Source organism: Chelonia mydas, chromosome 5 (genome assembly GCF_015237465.2).
Source record: "Chelonia mydas isolate rCheMyd1 chromosome 5, rCheMyd1.pri.v2, whole genome shotgun sequence".
Taxonomy (NCBI): domain Eukaryota; kingdom Metazoa; phylum Chordata; order Testudines; family Cheloniidae; genus Chelonia; species Chelonia mydas.
In genome coordinates this window covers 2,148,032-2,165,318 of record NC_051245.2, presented here as the reverse complement: position 1 = coordinate 2,165,318, position 17,287 = coordinate 2,148,032, and the positions used below count along the sequence as shown (strand labels likewise).

Here is a 17,287-nt window from a genome sequence, read left to right as displayed (position 1 = left end):
GCTGATGTCATTGCTTATTTCCATTCCAGGTGTTGTACTTAAGTTTGTTTTTCTTTTTAGTGAAATGTAACATTTTTATAAAGTAGGGGAAAAACTCTTAATTGAATACATTTCTCACATCAGAACAGGTCTATTCCTTTGATGCCTAACTGTTCTGATTATTACTGTAGAGTCTACAGACTTTTTTCACACATTCACATGGCTCCCTTTGCATTCAATTGTGACTTGTGTGCACTGGATCCAAGCGCTGGGTCTGGCCCTAGGAGGCATCCTAATTTGCTGGTAACTTTGTAAAATGACTTATCCTCATTACTGGCTTTAAATGTCCATTATAAAAAATTACAGTAGCTATTTTCACAAAATAGATTCATTTTAAAGTAATGAGCACCTTTCAAATTAACAGAAACTTGCCTAATATTAGCAAAATATACAGTCCTTGAAATTCGAGTGAAAATGCAATTAACTGTTCGAGCATTCCTTAAATTATAACACCATAATCTCAAGACACCAAAATATATCTGAAGTTGCATTATAATAATCTTTCACTGATAGCTCTTCTACTTCAAACAGCCATTCCTTAATTTTTGTAGAAGATCTGTGTCATAATTGTTATGGAAGTTTTTGACCCTGCAGACTATTATGGTAATGTTTGATCCCTTGATTTAAGAAATGTTATATAGTCTCTTAGTGGATGATGATCTTTCAGTGTCTACACCATTGTATGTGTTCCATGTTTTATATTTCTTTTGTTAATACATTTAATTCACTATTCTTCTGGTCTTCTCATTTAAACTGTCCTTTGAAAAAAATTTTAACTTTCTTTCCTCCCCTTCACTCCTTCACCCTTTTTTTTTTGCCTTCTCTCCCTTTTTATTTTCATCTTTCGTCTATCAGACAAGGATCTCTAGTTAAAAGTGAAAAGGTCAGGATCATTCCATTTGATTCTGAAGTTGAAGAAGAAGAGTGGGAGAGTAACTATGAGGAGATAGGAAAACTGCTGATCGAGGAATTCCTAGAAAAAAGTAATAGAAATAGAAATTGTCAGGAAACAAATGTAAAGAAAACCCAAACGTACTCAAAAAAGGAGACTTTCAACCACCATGAAAGATCAAGATATTGCCAGAATGTGTGTGTGGAGTCAGGAACTTTAGATATTCCTAGATATCCTCAGGAATATGATACAATAGATAGGAGAAGGAAAAAGAAACTAAGATACAAAAATTTTGATGAGAGTGAACAAATAAGCCTACATTATAATGGAAGTCTACATTTTCCTGTGGAGAAAACAGTCTCTTTCAGTGGTATAGCAACTAGGTCTGAACCTAGCAGTGTTTTCCCAGTATATGAAGGAACTGAAAAATTTAATGGCTGCAGCATCGAAAATAAAGAACAGCTACCTGATTATCCAATTTTGCGTCCGTACAAAAATGGCCTAATGGTTAAAAGTGGTAAGTGGACCATCAAGCAGCGGGCAAACCATGACTGTGATGACACAGTTCACTTTCGCAGTGAAGAAGTAACAAATTCAGAACAACCAGTCAATACTTTTGTGCCATTAGATAACCTTGAAGAATTTGACAGCAGTGCGTCTGAGGAGCTTCAGTATTCACCTGTTTCAGATGATGAAATGGAAGAATTAGCTGTACTTTCACAAACATGGTACAAATCAAATGTTTGTCATCTTGACCGCTTCACAGATAATCATGCTGCAAATTCAGTATCTCAGTTGCAAAAGTCTAACTGTGACAAAAAACCTAGGACTAGAGGAGGCAAGTATGGCTATCCAGTGCAAAACTTGACGCTTTCTCCAGTTGAGGAGCCAAGTGAGGAATATGTTGATGCGCTGGATGAACTACAGTGTCTGGTAGAAACTGTATCTGAATACTTGGCTGAAAAGGAGGAAGAGATTAGCAAATTTGGTACTCTCCCAAAAGCGACAAATTCTGAGTGTGCGTCACTCATGCGGGATAATGCTGATAATTCAACGGAGAAATATGTACACCCTAATCAGGCAAAACCTGCTATAATGGAGCACAAAGAGAACAGCAAAGGCAAATCTGAATCTCTCCCAGACTTGTCAGGTGTAAAGAATACAGTAAATTCCTTATTTGGTTCTTTCACTGAGAAGATAGGCTCAAGTACAAAGCACTTCACAACCTCTGTTGAAAAGCTTGTGTCTTCAGCACCAGAGAAACCAGAAACTCTAAGCCAATCAGAGGGTGGAATCTCAAAGAGATACTCTAGTAAACCTAAATCTGAGCATTTAGCCCCAGAAGTGAAAGTGGAAAGTAAGGCTGATATAAAAGTTTCCATACATTCATTATTACCATCCCAGACAAGCAGTGACAAAGGTGTGCCTGATGCAAACTTCAGTAACAGAGAAGCCACTAAGAGAGAGGATATAACTTCTACAGCTCCTTGTCTTCAGGAGTCATCAGAAAACAACACCACGAGCCAGCAGCCTTCACCCCAGAATCAAAATTCAGTTATGAATTCAGTTTTAGGTATGTTTAATCCTTTAAAAATCTTCTCTGAAAAAGAAGTACCAAAAAAAGCAATCATAAAAGATGAGCAAACCAAGGAAGAAAGACCTCTTATAAGTGTTTCTGAGACAAACAAAAGTGAGAAATCCTCTGAAGAGAACACAATCACCAGTGTTGTTTCTGAAACTAATCAAAATGAAACTAAAAGTGAGGGAGAAGTTAACACAAGCAGCAATTCTGTATCCTCAATCTTTGGTAAACTTACAAACTCACTCAGTTCCTTTAGCTTGAAAGCCAATTTTGAGGGTCTAGTAGTACCCAAGCAGGAGGGTGGGCCACAGAAGTCTTCAGATTTTCATCATGTGGCATATCAGCCTGACATAATTGTAGAAGAGTGCATAAACATTTCAGGAAATCACTGTCCAGGTAATGAATTGGAAAACAAGCAAAGTGGAAGTAAAGTGGAGGTTCATTCACAACCTCCAGAGCAAGGTATAACATCTGATAAGTTTTTCAGTCCGCTCAAAAAATCCTTCAGCCAGTTATTGCTTCCTTCTGCTGAATCTGTGCAAAAAGAAGCCTCATCTGGACTCTCAAAAGGCCACAGATCTGAAGATGATATAAGACAAAACAGTTCCACAAATGAACATTCCTTCCCATTTACTGGTAAACTACAGATTCCTTTTTTTAGTGGTTTTGGTTTTTCAGACAAGCTGCAGAATACAAAAGAGAAAGGAAGCATCTTTCCTTCTTTGTTTAAATTTGCTTCTGCAGAAAACCTGGTAGCCTCAAAAAATCAAAGCAGTCAGAGTTTTAGTGACATAACTTCAGCGGTTAAAGATGAACACAAAAGTAGTTATTCAGGAAATGCCAAATTTTGCTCATTAAAGTCTACTTCAGTTCCAAATATACCAAATCATAAAGAGGAACCTATAAGAATAAAAAACACTCATAAGGAAAACAGTACATGTGCACAAGAAAATAGAAATCAAAGAAGTCCCTCGGCCACCTTTAAAGTTACACATACAAAGTGTGGATCTGTGAATGGTCAGGAAAAAAGTAGAAATATAAAACAGGATATGACGACAGCAGGACTAAACACAACAGACTTAAAATCCATGTCTTCTGGTGGAGAGAGAGACCTTAAAGGCATGGATGATACAAAGAAGAAAAACACACAACAAGGTTTGCTTTCGGGACGTTTTTGGTTTTCTTCTTCTGAAAATATTCCCAATAGGCAAGAGATGAATGTTAAAAATGAAAGGGACAACCAGAAAAACAGTTCACCCGGGTTATTTTCTGGGATATTTAAGTTTTCTTCAAGTGAAGATGTGTCTGACTGTAAGCAAGATGAGATGAAATCAAGTTCAGTAGGCCTCATGAAGTTTTTTGATAGAAGTGAGGAGTCTAACTTAAAAAAAAAATCCAGTGGTTCAGACATAACTTCTGATGCTGAAGGAATCCCTAAGGAAAAACAAGAAACTTCCAGCTTTTTGAAAAGTTTCATATTCAGACCAAAAGAGAAACTGCATGACACAAAAGTGATTGAATCTTCCAAAACTAGTGATCATTTAACCAACGTAATAGTAAACAAACCAGAGGAACACCATATTCCCTACTATGGGCGCTCTGCATCTCAGAATGAGCTGTGTTCTCAACAGAGGGTACAAGACTTATCTGGGAAATCTGTAATTGGCAGGCAAGTCCCTAACCAAGATATAGAATTTAAAATGTATCATACTCTCTTAAATGAAGGATCCAACGAATTTCTTAACTTTTCTTTGTTGGATCGTAAAGCCCATAACATATCGGAGCAGTATCCAACTTTTGAGGAAACAAGAAGTCATTCTAGCTTTGAGTGGGAGTATGACACGGGAGAATTTTCTGCAGACGCTCAGGAAGTAGCACAGCCAGTTTATTATGTCTTAAACCAGAACTTTGATGTACCTACTGAGTTTTTGGACTGGCCTGTGTCAAATGACACAGTAATGAATCTATGTAAAAAGGATGGAAATGCAAATGTTATCGACTGGAGAATAAATGCAAATTGTGACAGACAGAGTATAGATTTAAGTGGAATGTCATATGAATCCTTTGATCAGTTAGTGTTTCAAGAAGTCTGTTTAGAAGAAAATGACATGCGGGCAACTAGTTCTCTCAATGGAAATGGCAGTAATCTTACACCTTTTGAAACAGACTACAGCTGCTCATTAGAAGAGTTGCCTATGGACTTAAGCTACTCATCTGGTTGTGATGGAACTATGTGGACTTTAATTGACCAAGAGTCTATAAGTATGGATGAAAGTTTTGTGTATTCAACGTGCAGTCAGGAGTACGAGCACTGGCTGACGCTGCTTGAGCATGGTGTATGGTGGCCATCAGAAGATGGTGATTGTGGATACTACATGTACAGTGATGGTCAGTATGTCTATTCACTGCTCACTGATCCGACAGGACAGTATGTCTATGTATGTGCACCTGAAATGTACTCGCATCAAGAATATTGGAGCTATAACTTTCAGATGGATTCAATTCCAAGGGCAGTGTTGGAAGATAACATTGCTGTTTGTGGTTTCAAAGTCCCTCTTGGCAGTGAAGATGAACTATTGTGGTTTGCTGAAGAGGAGCAGCTAGATAATTACCTTATAAATAAGCCTCTTGATTTGTCTGTAGCTTTGCAAAGAAGTGATCAGCTAATGAACATGAATTTGGAGACCTTTTCACAAATGTTTGAAGAGTCTATTTATTACCAAAGAGAGCAGCCATTAGATTTTTCAGGTTATAAACTTCAAAAACTCAAAGTAGATTTTAGGCCTGAAAAGGAAAGTGGGTATTATTCAGAAGAACCTCCACTAACCCTTGATCTTAGAACACATTCCAAAGTGACTTCTAGTTGGATGTTAAATAAAGAGTTTGACATCAAGCAATCAGACAAAACCATGCCTATAACAACTTCTGAGAGTGGATCATTAGGATTTTTTGGCTTCCATCTGTTTCAGTCCTCTCATAAAACAGATGAACCTTCTGCATCTGCTGAAAGTTGGACAGAATTCAAAAAGACTGCAGAAGATAAAAAAACACCAGTGAACAAAGTCACATCTTTATTTTCTGCTTTGGGTGGCTTAATTGGAAAGGCTTCAGGTTCTGACATTAATGAGTTTTTGGAGGATTCTACCATGAAGACAACAGGTACACAGTCAAAATTATCTGGACATAAACATGATGATCTGTCATTAACATCAAAATTAGGGGATGATACACAAACTGGGCAAAAGACTCCCACTGAGCCTGAATTAGGGAGAAATGGTGCAACAGAATTTCATAAACTAGAATCTATTAGAAATGAAAAGCATGAATTTACTCAGACAAAAAACATCCATATGAAAAAACAAGGATTAACAAAATCATCTTCTCAACTAAGCCAAACTACTCCTGATAGCAAGGCAAATAGAGCAGATAAGACCATTAAGACAAGTCCAGTTTCAAGTCATCTTGGACCCCAAGTAAGTGGTGAGGAGCACAAGAAACCTCAGCGAAATCAGAACCAGTCGTCCACAGAGCCAGAGGAAACTTTATTTAAAAGTGCTTTGAAACTCTTTAGTTTAGGAGAAGATTCTTCTGCAAGTTCAACAGCTGAAAAAAATCAGGGTTCTGGATTTTTTGATTTCTTTAAAACACAGGTGAACAAAGGGCCGCAGCCATCAAATCTGGCAGAAAATGATAAAACCCTTCAGGAGAGAAAGGAGACTTCAGGTATTTCATCATTGTTTGGTTCCCTGGGGGATATCTTCAAAGGAGATGCAGTCTCTTCTCAACAATTGGCAAATGCCACTGTTCTACCAAAAACCGATAGAGTTCCAGTTGAGTTCAGAGAGAAATTTGAAAAGGCAGGCAGCCAGCATAGTAGCATGCAGTCCCTTTCTTCTGCCATTGTTGGAGAGATTAGAACAGAGACTCTGAACAAGCAGACCTCGCCTAGTCATAGTATACAAATGGAGCAACCAAGCAGAAAGGTAGAAGAGGAGAACAACGATCGCAAAAACTCTGGAAATGCATTGAACAAGCCAGTACACACAGGTCCCAGAATCGGTCAATTGAGAGAGCCCCCAGTGCAACATAGTAGTGCATCAGTGGTTATGCCAAAGCAACAAGGAGATAATCTTACGAGTGTCATACCTGATAAAATGAAACCAAGTAAGCCAGATCAGACATCTAGAGAGTCAGGGTTTAGTTTGCCTTTCAGTTTTTCAAATGCCACTGCTTCAAAATCACAGCCAGCACAACCACTCGGCAGGAGCATATTCTCATTCTTTAGTGGACCAGAGACCCCTACATCTTCAGCATCTGCTGCTAATCTTCCTAATGCCGAGCAGCTAGAAACAGAAGGGCTATTTAAGCTTCCCTCCTTCTTTTCGACTGGTCCGACAGTCAAGAAAAACGTGCCTCAAAGTAGTTCCAGCTTTAGTTTCTTCAATCTGACATCTTTTTTGGATGAAAAACCACAAACTCCTCCAGAGAAGGAAAACATTGCAAAACATGCTCAGCAAGCAAACTCTAAGCCATTTATGAAGCAAAGCGTTTCTGTTGACTCTAGTATCAGAGTTACCAGACAATCGGGGTTAGACAGTAAAAAAGAGGCTCCTGGTATTGTGGAGCCAGTGGTTCTCAAACAAGAGACTTTGAACAACTTCCCCAGCAATGCAAATGAATTAAATGTTCCCATAGAAGAGCGGTCAGTAGAAAGCGTTGCTGAAGTAAGCAAAGAGAGCAGTGTAGAAAAGCCTTCACAGGTTGACAGGAATGCCACAACAGAGCCAGTTTCTTCCGATCCTTGCCTTGAAGTTTCTAAGTTACAAGAGGACAGTGAGTCCTTTTCTCCAGGGTTTCAGGAGCCAAAAGAACATCTCCCAGACAGCACAGGAAAGGAAGAGTATATTACACCTTCCTCAGCTAAGGAAGAGTATTCATGTTCAAAAGGACAAACTTCTGGAAACGGGGGTGGCAGTTCAGTTTCAGATGAAAAAAACAATTTCACAAATTTAAATGACTTAAATGTTACCAACAGTGTATCAAAGGAGGTCATCTCAGAAGAAAAATTGAATGTACCCAAGCATAAATTACCTGGGCACAAATTACCTGAGCCTACCTCTGGACTTAGATTAAAACAGGCACAAGAATCAAAGTCTTTCTCAAAAATGCCAGAAACATCTCATTTGCAAAACACACCCAAGGAACCAGAGAATGACAAATCAGTACTGGATTCTTCAGTGGAAATATTTTCAAGCTTCATGACAAAAGTGAAATCTCCTAGAACTTTATCTGGCTTGTTCTCCCACTCTCAAACTCCAGCCGCTCCTAGTGCTCAAAAGAAAAGCCCCTCCTTTTTTGGTCTCTCTTCTCTCCCAAGTGGGCCATCTCCAACTTTCACAAATGATGTTTTTGGCATTTTTAAAGGTGCAAAAGAAACATCAAAAGAGGAGATTTGTCTGAAACCCATTGCCAAACCTCAAGAAAGCAGTTGTGGAAAAGACACCATAGGGTCAATTCCTATAAAAGATTCCAAAAAGCTAGAAGAAATATCCGCAGCCGAAGTGTTTGAAATAAAGACCAGCAATTCTCTGAAGGAAACTTGCCCATCAGACTCAGAAGAGAACTCCACAAAAGATTCTAGTATGCAAATAGATATTGGAGAAAATCAAAGACCTGAAACCAGTCAAGAGAAGTCTCAGCTAAATGCTTCAGAAATGTTGGTTTCATGTGAAGATCAAGTGCCTGAAGTACTTCAGTTGAATGCAAATTTACAGCCCTCTGTAGAGTTGGGGAATGATGACCTGTGCCATTCAGATTTGGACAGTGCAGTCGGTACAGAACAGACAATAATAACTGACCAGACATCTCTCGATTTGTGTCACTTAGATGTGGGCACTACACATGTAACAGAAGAACCAACAGAAGAAGTTGCCACTGAGGTGGATGTTAACTTCTCCCAGGTTGACCTTAATAGTGTACTTGAACTGGAATCCAGAGCTCTAATTGATGAGGCAGATGTAAATTTGTGCCAATCAGATCTGAGTACTACTCTTGAAACAGGAGTAGTCACTCCAGGGGATCAGGCAGATATTAATGCCTACCAGCCAGATGTGAATCGGACACTTGAAATGGAACCAAATGTTCCTGCAGAGCTGACAGAACATTTAACAATGAATGAAACGACTACAGGAGCAACTAGCCCCAAATATGATTTGAATAAACAGTGTGAACCAACGAATGTTCCTCTAGATGCAAATAGTACTAAACCTGTGTTTGAAATGCCAAGTATATCTGCTTTGTCAAAATTCAGTTTCATGTCGTCTTCTACGGAGGGTGGAAAGCTGTTTGGGTCCTTCTTCTCACAACAGCCACCTTCTGCAAGTAAAATTGCAGCAGAGCCAGGCCTCATGTCCAGTTTTAAGAAGTTTTCTTCAACTCTGTTTGAAGGAGGTAATGAAGAAAAAGTGAGTAAGACAGATAGTGTTCAAGGGGCAGTGTTTGGCAAGAAGCTAGATTTTTCATTTCCTTGGCAAAAAGACAACAAGGAGACCTCTGTCAAAAGGGAACCGGATTTGCTGCCACAGCTTTTGTCAGAACCAGATGTAAAGGTGCTGGGAACAGTCAGTGCCGATGAGAATTCAAAATCTGCTGTGTCTAATCAACTAGATGATCCAAATACTGAATCAAGTTTGTCTACTGAGCAGCCTGACATGGTGAATGCTGAACTTTCCGAAGAAGCGTCCGGAATCAGCAATATTGATGTGTCCAGCAAAAAGTTAAAAGACAGAGTTGCCGAAGAATCTGAAGATCAACAAAGCACAATTTCCAATAAACTGTCTCGTCCTCCTTCCGTGGAAGAGCCACCAGGAGAGTTACCACGTCAGCAGGTTGAGTCTGAACAGGAAGATCTTGTTTCTTGTCCTGACACAGTAGCGCTTCATCCTGGATCACAGGCAGCAGATCTGAATAGCACGGAACCATCAAATAAGAAAAGGCCAGTTACAAAAGCAGCATAATAAATGGTATCAAGCAATTGACCATTTATAATGCAAGTGCTCTCTACCAGTAGATATCAAACTTTGTGTTACTGTGCATAATTTAGTCTTATCCCTATTTATGATCAATTGTTTGTAGCATTACTCGTAGTTCACATTAGCGAATACTGTTGTGTAGTCAGTAGATTAAACACTAAGTCCTTGTATCATTTTTCTCAACTTCCTCTGCTCTCCTGTGTGTTTGTAAGAATGTAATTAGCTTACTCATGTGCTCCTTTTGTGTTCTGTCTCAGTGAATGAGTTGTTTTGAGTGTTGCTTTCAGTAGCCTTTCACAACTTAATTCTTTGCGTGATAAAAGTCGGGTACGTACAGAATGGTTTTGCTTACTTGTTTAGTGATTATGTTCACTGAAAAAAAACATTTGTAACACTAGATAATACTGTGCTGTGCCCAGAAAATTGTTATTTATAAAATAGATGTTTGGCCTTTAAATTGTTGAAGCTTGATTTGCCATTGTAATAATTATTACAGAAATATTTAGAATGTTTTCCAATTTTTCAGGCTTTTTAGTATTTCCAAAGGTGGCAATGAAGGTATTACAGGTTAAACTGTAAGGTTGTGAGTCATTAAAATCTCTACACAATCCTGCATACTTCAAGCAATGTAGGATGCTACTGAGTAAGGTTTGCAGTAGTTCATGAACCTCTATTTTGTCCTGTGTATATTCTAAATTATAATTGCCTCAGTCTCACATGGTGGAGATTTGCTGAACTCCCATTGGTGGGCAGTGAAAGGGAAGCTTGCTCTCCCATATGTCCCTATTGTTAACTATACTATGAACAGAGGAAATCAGATTCCAGGGCTGCCAATCCAGCACCAAATGCAATTAAAAAATGTAGCATATGTGAGAATTACGCATAGTGCATTAATTCCAAATGACCATCATTCATGAATCAAAATCTGTTCCCAAAGTGACTGTAACTGATCCATTGCTCGTGCACATTAAGGTCAAAACATTATCCCTCCGTATTAGGTGATAGAAAGTATTATACATATATACACAAGTAAGATGTTTTAGTAATCCTTTCTGAAGGAAATCTTAAAATGGAATTTCCTGACTCTGCATGTGAAATTTCCATCCCAAAATGTCCTAATTTTTACGTGCGGTTTTTATATGGAATCATTGCTTCCTAAAGAGTTCAGTAGGATTAAGATATATGCGCTCCTTCTGCTAAGAAGGATCCATCTTTCTGTTCACAGATTCTGGCAGCAGAACAATTAATGAGGTGGAAGTAAAGAGCATTTAAAATAGTGGAAGATGAGCGATCTTCCTTTCGGATTCCCACGCACACATTTCTACTCTTCTGTGTTGATTAGAATACCTTCATTGTTAACCCTGGCAGAATTTCTTTAGAATAGGGCAATAGTATAGTGCTGGTATGATTACTGTTACAAATTTGGTTAGCATATCAATAGGCACTGCATTTCTGTCTCTATTGCTATAGTACCTACAGTAGGTTTATGCCCAATTTCTGATGTAATTTAGATTAGTTCAGGGATTACAGTGGTTAGATACTGTGAGTTGATTATACACATCTAGCAAGCCAGAATATAGCCAAGCTTTGCACTAAATGTAGTGTCTTATAGTTTCCGTGCAGATTGTTAGTCACTAAACTTGCTGTTTGTTGCATGTTTCCTCCTTGCCACTGCCTTTTGACTTATTTATCTCTTACTCCCTCCCAGTCCTGCTGGAAGTAGCAGGTATGGCTCCTCATGTAACGTCAGTCAGGGAAGCTCTCACCTGAGTGAGCTTGACCATTACCATGAAAGTGCCCAGGGGTCTGAGCAAGAGGATGAACACCGGGAAGGGGAATCCAATCATTCCTGTCACAGCTCTGGCAGCTATCAGAAAGATGGCCAGGAGTGGCGCAGTGAGCAGGAGGAACACCATGAGCATCACAGCGAAACAACAGAGAAGGAAAAGGTCTGTGTGAGAGATGAGACAGCTCAAGATCATTCTGCATCCAAGTTAACCCCACAACTTGAGAAGCCCAAGGAGATCTCTGCAGGGCAGCCAGAGAGGTAAGTGAAGTGTACAGTATGTCGGTGTAAAGTAATGGAGATGTTGTAACTTACAGTGAAATCATACGCGCCAACGTTCCACTTTCCCCAGGGGTGCTTGACCCATGCTCCACCCCAGGCCCCGCCCCCACTCCACCCCTTCCCCCGAGGCCATGCCCCGCCTCTTCCTGCCCCCTCCCTCTCCCAAGCGCGTCCCTCCCTCACTTCTCCTCCTCCCTCCCAGCGCTCTCCTGCATGCTGCCAAACAGCTGATCCGCAGCGGGTGGGAGGTGCTGATGAGTGGGGCTGCGGGGGAGGAGGGCTTCCAGTGGGTGCTGAGCACCCACTAATTTTTTCCCGTGGGTACTCCAGCCCTGGAGCATCCATGGAGTCGGCACCTATGAGTGAAATGCTCGTTTTACTGTTGACATTTATGTCATCTGGTTAACCCCAGAGTTGGAAGCGAGTCTGCAATGTCCCCATCTTACACTCTTCCCAAACAAATCAGTTGATCGTATTGACATGCTGTATTCTGATAAATATCTTTATACTCAGTGAGAGATTTTTGGGAAATTTAAACTGTACTTACTGGATAGCTGAACTGCAGGCACCCTCCTTCAGTGACCTAGCAACTCATATGCAATATTTTTTTCCTCCATTCTTGATGAGGGGTATGAGAGGCAGGCCTGGAGCAGCTGGATTGCTACTGACTGGAAAAGCTGTGTGCTTATGCCCATACTAGCAAACCAAACCTGTTTAGTCTCAGCGAACCTTGTGGCAGGACACATGTCATCCGTCCAAACCTGAAAGGAATGGAAATAAGAAGTTCAGGCATTTTTTCCCACCTTCGTATTTCATTCAACACTACTGATATCACGTTCCCTAAACCTTTCGCTCCGGTCTCCAACAGCTATCAAAAAGCAATATATCAGCTTAATCAAATGTGCACTCTGATACAGAACCTTAACAGTGACCTCAGGGTGTTTTACCAGTTGTTCATCACATCTGACTGTTAGATATTCCATGCATTTGGGAAGCTAAACCGCCTTAACACTGCTGACGACAATTTGCAGTCCAGCACAGCTGTGAACAAGTGTCTTGTCCTACTGGAAAGCTGAAGAGCGGCTGATTTGATCATTTATGCCATTATAAATTGATCATTATTGATAGATAGTCTTGACCACTCACAGGGAAGAAATGTAGAGTTTATCTATAAAAATTCCTACGCTTGGAACATCATTTGCATAATCAGTGTTAGTTTTCAGTAACTGTAGCATTGCAATTGCCCTGTACTCTGACTGCCATTATTAGCCTGTCAGAATACAATGATTTGCATTATTATTGTAGGTTATTTCTCACTATTCATCATATGAATAAGAAAATTTCTCTACTCTGATTCACTGCTATAATTCCTTTGCTATTGGTCCTGTATTGTAATGTTTCAACCTTTTTGCCAGTGGTGAAGACAGCCTTTCATTCTTTATCTCACTTCAGCTGAAGCAGAAATAATCCTAGGCTTAGGACTGGTCTACACACAGGTTTTGTACCAACTTAACTATTTTGCTTAGGTGGGTGACTTCCTACCAAAATAGTTAAATTGGTCCAAGACCCTAGAGGGGATGCAGTTATGCTGGTATAAAGATGCTTTATTCCAGTGTAATTACTCCCTTGAATGTAGAGAAGGTTAAGGGGTGACTTGATTACAGTCTACAAGTACCTATGCGGGGAACAAATACTGAATAATGGGCTCTGCAATGTAGCAGAGAAAGGTATAACATGATGTAGATGCTGGAAGTTGAAGCTAGACAAATTCATTCTGGAAATAAGATGTAAATTTTTAACGGTGAGACTAATTAACCATTGAAACAACTTACCAAGGATTGTGGTGGATCCACCATCACTGGGAATTTTAAAATCAAAATGGAATGTTTTTCTAAAAGCTCTGCTCTGGGTATTACTTTGGGGAAGTTCTCTAGCCTGTGTTTTATATAGGAGATCAGACTAGATGGAACCTGTGAATCTATGAATAAGAATGAACTGTACAGATATAAGCACCTTTATACTAGTATAGGTAAATAGGTGCAATTTTTGTGTAGACAAGTCCTTATGTCAGAGACCTAAAAAGACATCACCACTACCAACAAAAAGACTGGTGAAAAAGAGAGCACCAAACTTTTCTAAAACTCTTATGGCTAACTTCACTCACCTCCTTCAGACTTGATCCTGCTTTTCTGTTACAAATCAGCAAAATTCTTTCCCCAGAAAAATGATTTGCTGTTTACATTGTTGTCAGTTGTCATGTGTGTCTGGCACTGTACAGACAGGTAAAGACCAGGTGCCTTCCCCTTAGTGCTCACCATGTAAATGGGAAATGTACAAAGGATGGACTAGTGCTATGTGAGGTAAGGGAGAGTGCGTAGACAAGTACATGGTGGGTTGTTGTGGTATAGAAGTATTATCAACTGGAGTGTTTGAAGGACAGATGTGCACACGCCCCACCAGTCGGGGTGGTAGCAGCAGCAATGTGATAAACTGCATTTATCATGCATCTGTGACCATGAACATCCCCTTTCTACTCCGTTTCTGCTGGGACTGCTTTTAACATTGCAAATCTCTAAGCAATTTGAGGCTGTTATTCTTTTAAAGCTACAAAAATATTTCTTTCCTTCACATGTGGAATTTCTCCCCCGAAAAGACCAGGAACGAGTTTCTCATTATCTTATAAGTCATCAAGTCTCAGAATAGTTGTTATATACTGTTAGAAAGCTAGGAGTTTCTCCTTCCCATAGTTGCTATTTCAGTCCAATGCCTCTTATCCCTAACTGCCCTAGATTGGCATCTCCTTTACAGGAGTATCTTTGGGATTGTATGTGGCTTTCTAATGTGCTGGATATTCATGTGCCTCTTCATCTGTATTTGCATTTGCACTCCAGTTCCTTAACAATATTGCCTTAAACCACTTTGTGGTTTTTCTATTTCTAAAATTGTTCTCATGTCTTTGTTTTAAGTTACCTTGATGAAAATGAACCCCCACCGTTTTCTCCCGCAAGAGCTTGCTGGCTCCGAGCTATTAACAAAATACGGCTACGGCTTCAGGAGGTAAGGTTACATGTTACTTCACTTTTTCCTCCTTTTCTGTGCTTGCTAATTTTTTAGACTGTGGCTGGAGACTCTTTGTGGTACACCTCATAGTTTTAGTTTATACTAGCAAAATTTCAGTAAACACATCATACAAAGCTGGAATCTGTGTATTGTACTGAGACCTGGCGTGTTAGAGCCACTTAGAAACAAATGCTGTAGTAGGACTGATAGGTCAGTAGCTGGGCACTTCCGAAGGGATTTTAACACAGAGAAAAAAGATGCAGGATCTGTGGAAGTGCTTTCTAATTTGTATAAAATGTATTTGAAACCAACAGACATGGCTGCTAGATAATTTGGGACTGAATTATTGATTATTTACTTTGACCAGTTCAAAATTCAGAGTTTATGTGTTTTTCAAACTATTATCAGAATCTCCTGTTAGCTCAGTATGATTGTTTCTCTTGTAGTGCACAATTGTTTCTTGAGAAGCTTTACATCAAACACTTTGTAAATCTTTAATTGATATTAATGGGTGTATATCCTGACATCTCTGAAAAAGTAACGGTTTTGTTAACCTTGTTTAGAAGTTTAAAAGGAACAGATTGGGAGGTTTTCTTCTGCATTTGGAATATTCTGATTTGAAAAGCATAAAAAGAGTTTTCGGTATGAGTTTTACACACTTTTATCCTGTGTCCAGACACAGAGAATATATGGTGTATTCAGTTTCTACTGATGGTAAGCTGTTGCCTGCTAGCAGAAGCACACACTTCATGTCTTCCTTTTATATGTGGTCTTTTCCTCTGTCTGCTTTGTAATGGTATGGGTGTTACAATTATATCTGCTTGAAGACTTTGATAATGTCCTGCATGGGATACAGTTGAGTTCCGCTAGTAGAATTTGTACCTGTTTCCTTCGTTTCTTTTGGAACTGTTTAAAGTATGTGTCTTGGGAGACAAAAGAGCTGTTTGTCTTGTTCTTCACAGTTCCATTTTTGGCTCACCTTAGTCATAATCCAGATCCCTTTTCCACCTAATTTTTGAGATCTATGGTGCATCAAATGTTGGTGCTTTTACTATTTTAAGGTCAATGAAGTAAGTTCATATTTTGGATTGGGCAAACTGGGTTTTTAAGAAGAATATGTATCAAACTTAGGGATAAAACTGGCAGGGCTTGTTGGGCACTGGTGTTGAGAAGAAAGGAAGCTTTTGTTTAACTGATGTCAGGTGGTATATATTTCCTGCATACAAAATAAAACAATTTAGTTCTGCCATAGAGTATGGAGAATATGACAAAATTATCCCTGCTGAAGAAAATGAAATGGATTGTAGCGCCTATACCAAGTACCATAGAGATTACCTTACGTCACTGTGTGCCAGTGGATCTCTGTCCTGATGTGGAAGGACCACTTACAGATGTGAGAGGCAAATTCTGTATCCATATCAATTCAAAGCTTTGACTTTCAGCTAATGTGATTGGTAAGCAAGCCAATGACTGATTATTACAATTCTGTTTTTTATAAAGTAGCACATGTCCATTACCCATTGACCTGAGCTGGCAAATTCCTCTTACAGATACTGAAACTAGTTGTAGTAACTTTTGTTTGCTAATCATCTGGGTAGGAATTTGAACCATTAACTCAGAGATAGAAAGGGCCATATGTGGTTATCAATCCCGCCTCCCACCTAGGAAGATATTAGCCCTTGTGTGAGAGTTACACATACATCCTACAGCATCATGAGTCAGTGAGATAATAAGAGTTTAATGTAAGATTTGATAGATACAAAGAGGTACAGTAAGTTGTGAATATGCAAATTACTAAAATGTCTTCTTCCAGTGTATACTGAGTTTGTCTCTGTGTGTGTGTTGGTTCGTTGAACTCCTTTGAATGGAGAGTTACAGATGAATCAAAATGTGACTTCCCCATTTCTTAGCTGGTTTGTCCCTGGATTACTGCAGTCATCTAAAAAGAATTAACTTTAATCATTCCAGAATAAAACGATGGTTTCCTGCCCAGCAAGGGCTCTGACTGAATCCTCGTACTCTCACACAACAGGCTTGTCTGTGCAGGGAAATTAATAAGAACAGCTATTGTGGTTACTTTTTCCGTGTAGGTACTCTTATTCTGGAATAAGAGTGTCTGCACAGGGAGCTCTTCTGGAAAACTGTTGTGCTTTAAATTCACTCTCTTCCTTAATCCAAAGTAATTGTCAAATGTAGATGAGCCCAAGAAACTTTTGAGTTAAGGCAAATTTGAATCTGATTTTTCCCTTATGTTAGTCTGCAAATTTAACAAAGGTATAGAATAGTATTTCTATTTCTTTTTAATAAAGAAAAACATTTAAAGACCCTATAGACATACTCCTGAGTACTGAAAGCACTGTAAACATTGCTATCCAGAAGCCATTTGTCCATTTTTTTTTAAAGTCAATTACTGCTTTGATATAGGGAAGGTGGTGTGAAATTTCTTCCCGTACTTCAGATAAAAAGTTAAATACATTGATTCATTCACTTTTGTTCTCAACTTTAGGCATTTAGGCCATGTTTTCCCTTGAATTTTTTTCTCATAGATGCAGTTCTCTCCAAAATGGTTTTGATTTGAAATCTTCATCTTTAGCAATTAAATATACACAATTATG

At 39.2% G+C, this 17,287-nt stretch overlaps 1 protein-coding gene across 8 annotated transcripts in view; it reads left to right on the top strand.

The window, feature by feature from the left end:
- UNC13B (unc-13 homolog B) overlaps positions 1–17,287 on the top strand; it is a 397,323-nt gene that overhangs the window by 153,983 nt on the left and 226,053 nt on the right. For all 8 annotated transcript variants that reach the window (XM_043546786.1, XM_043546787.1, XM_043546788.1 and 5 more), the window contains 2 exons: positions 11,253–11,591; positions 14,579–14,669. In XM_043546786.1, the coding sequence (XP_043402721.1) occupies positions 11,253–11,591; positions 14,579–14,669 (430 nt within the window). The remainder of the gene's footprint in view (positions 1–11,252; positions 11,592–14,578; positions 14,670–17,287) is intronic.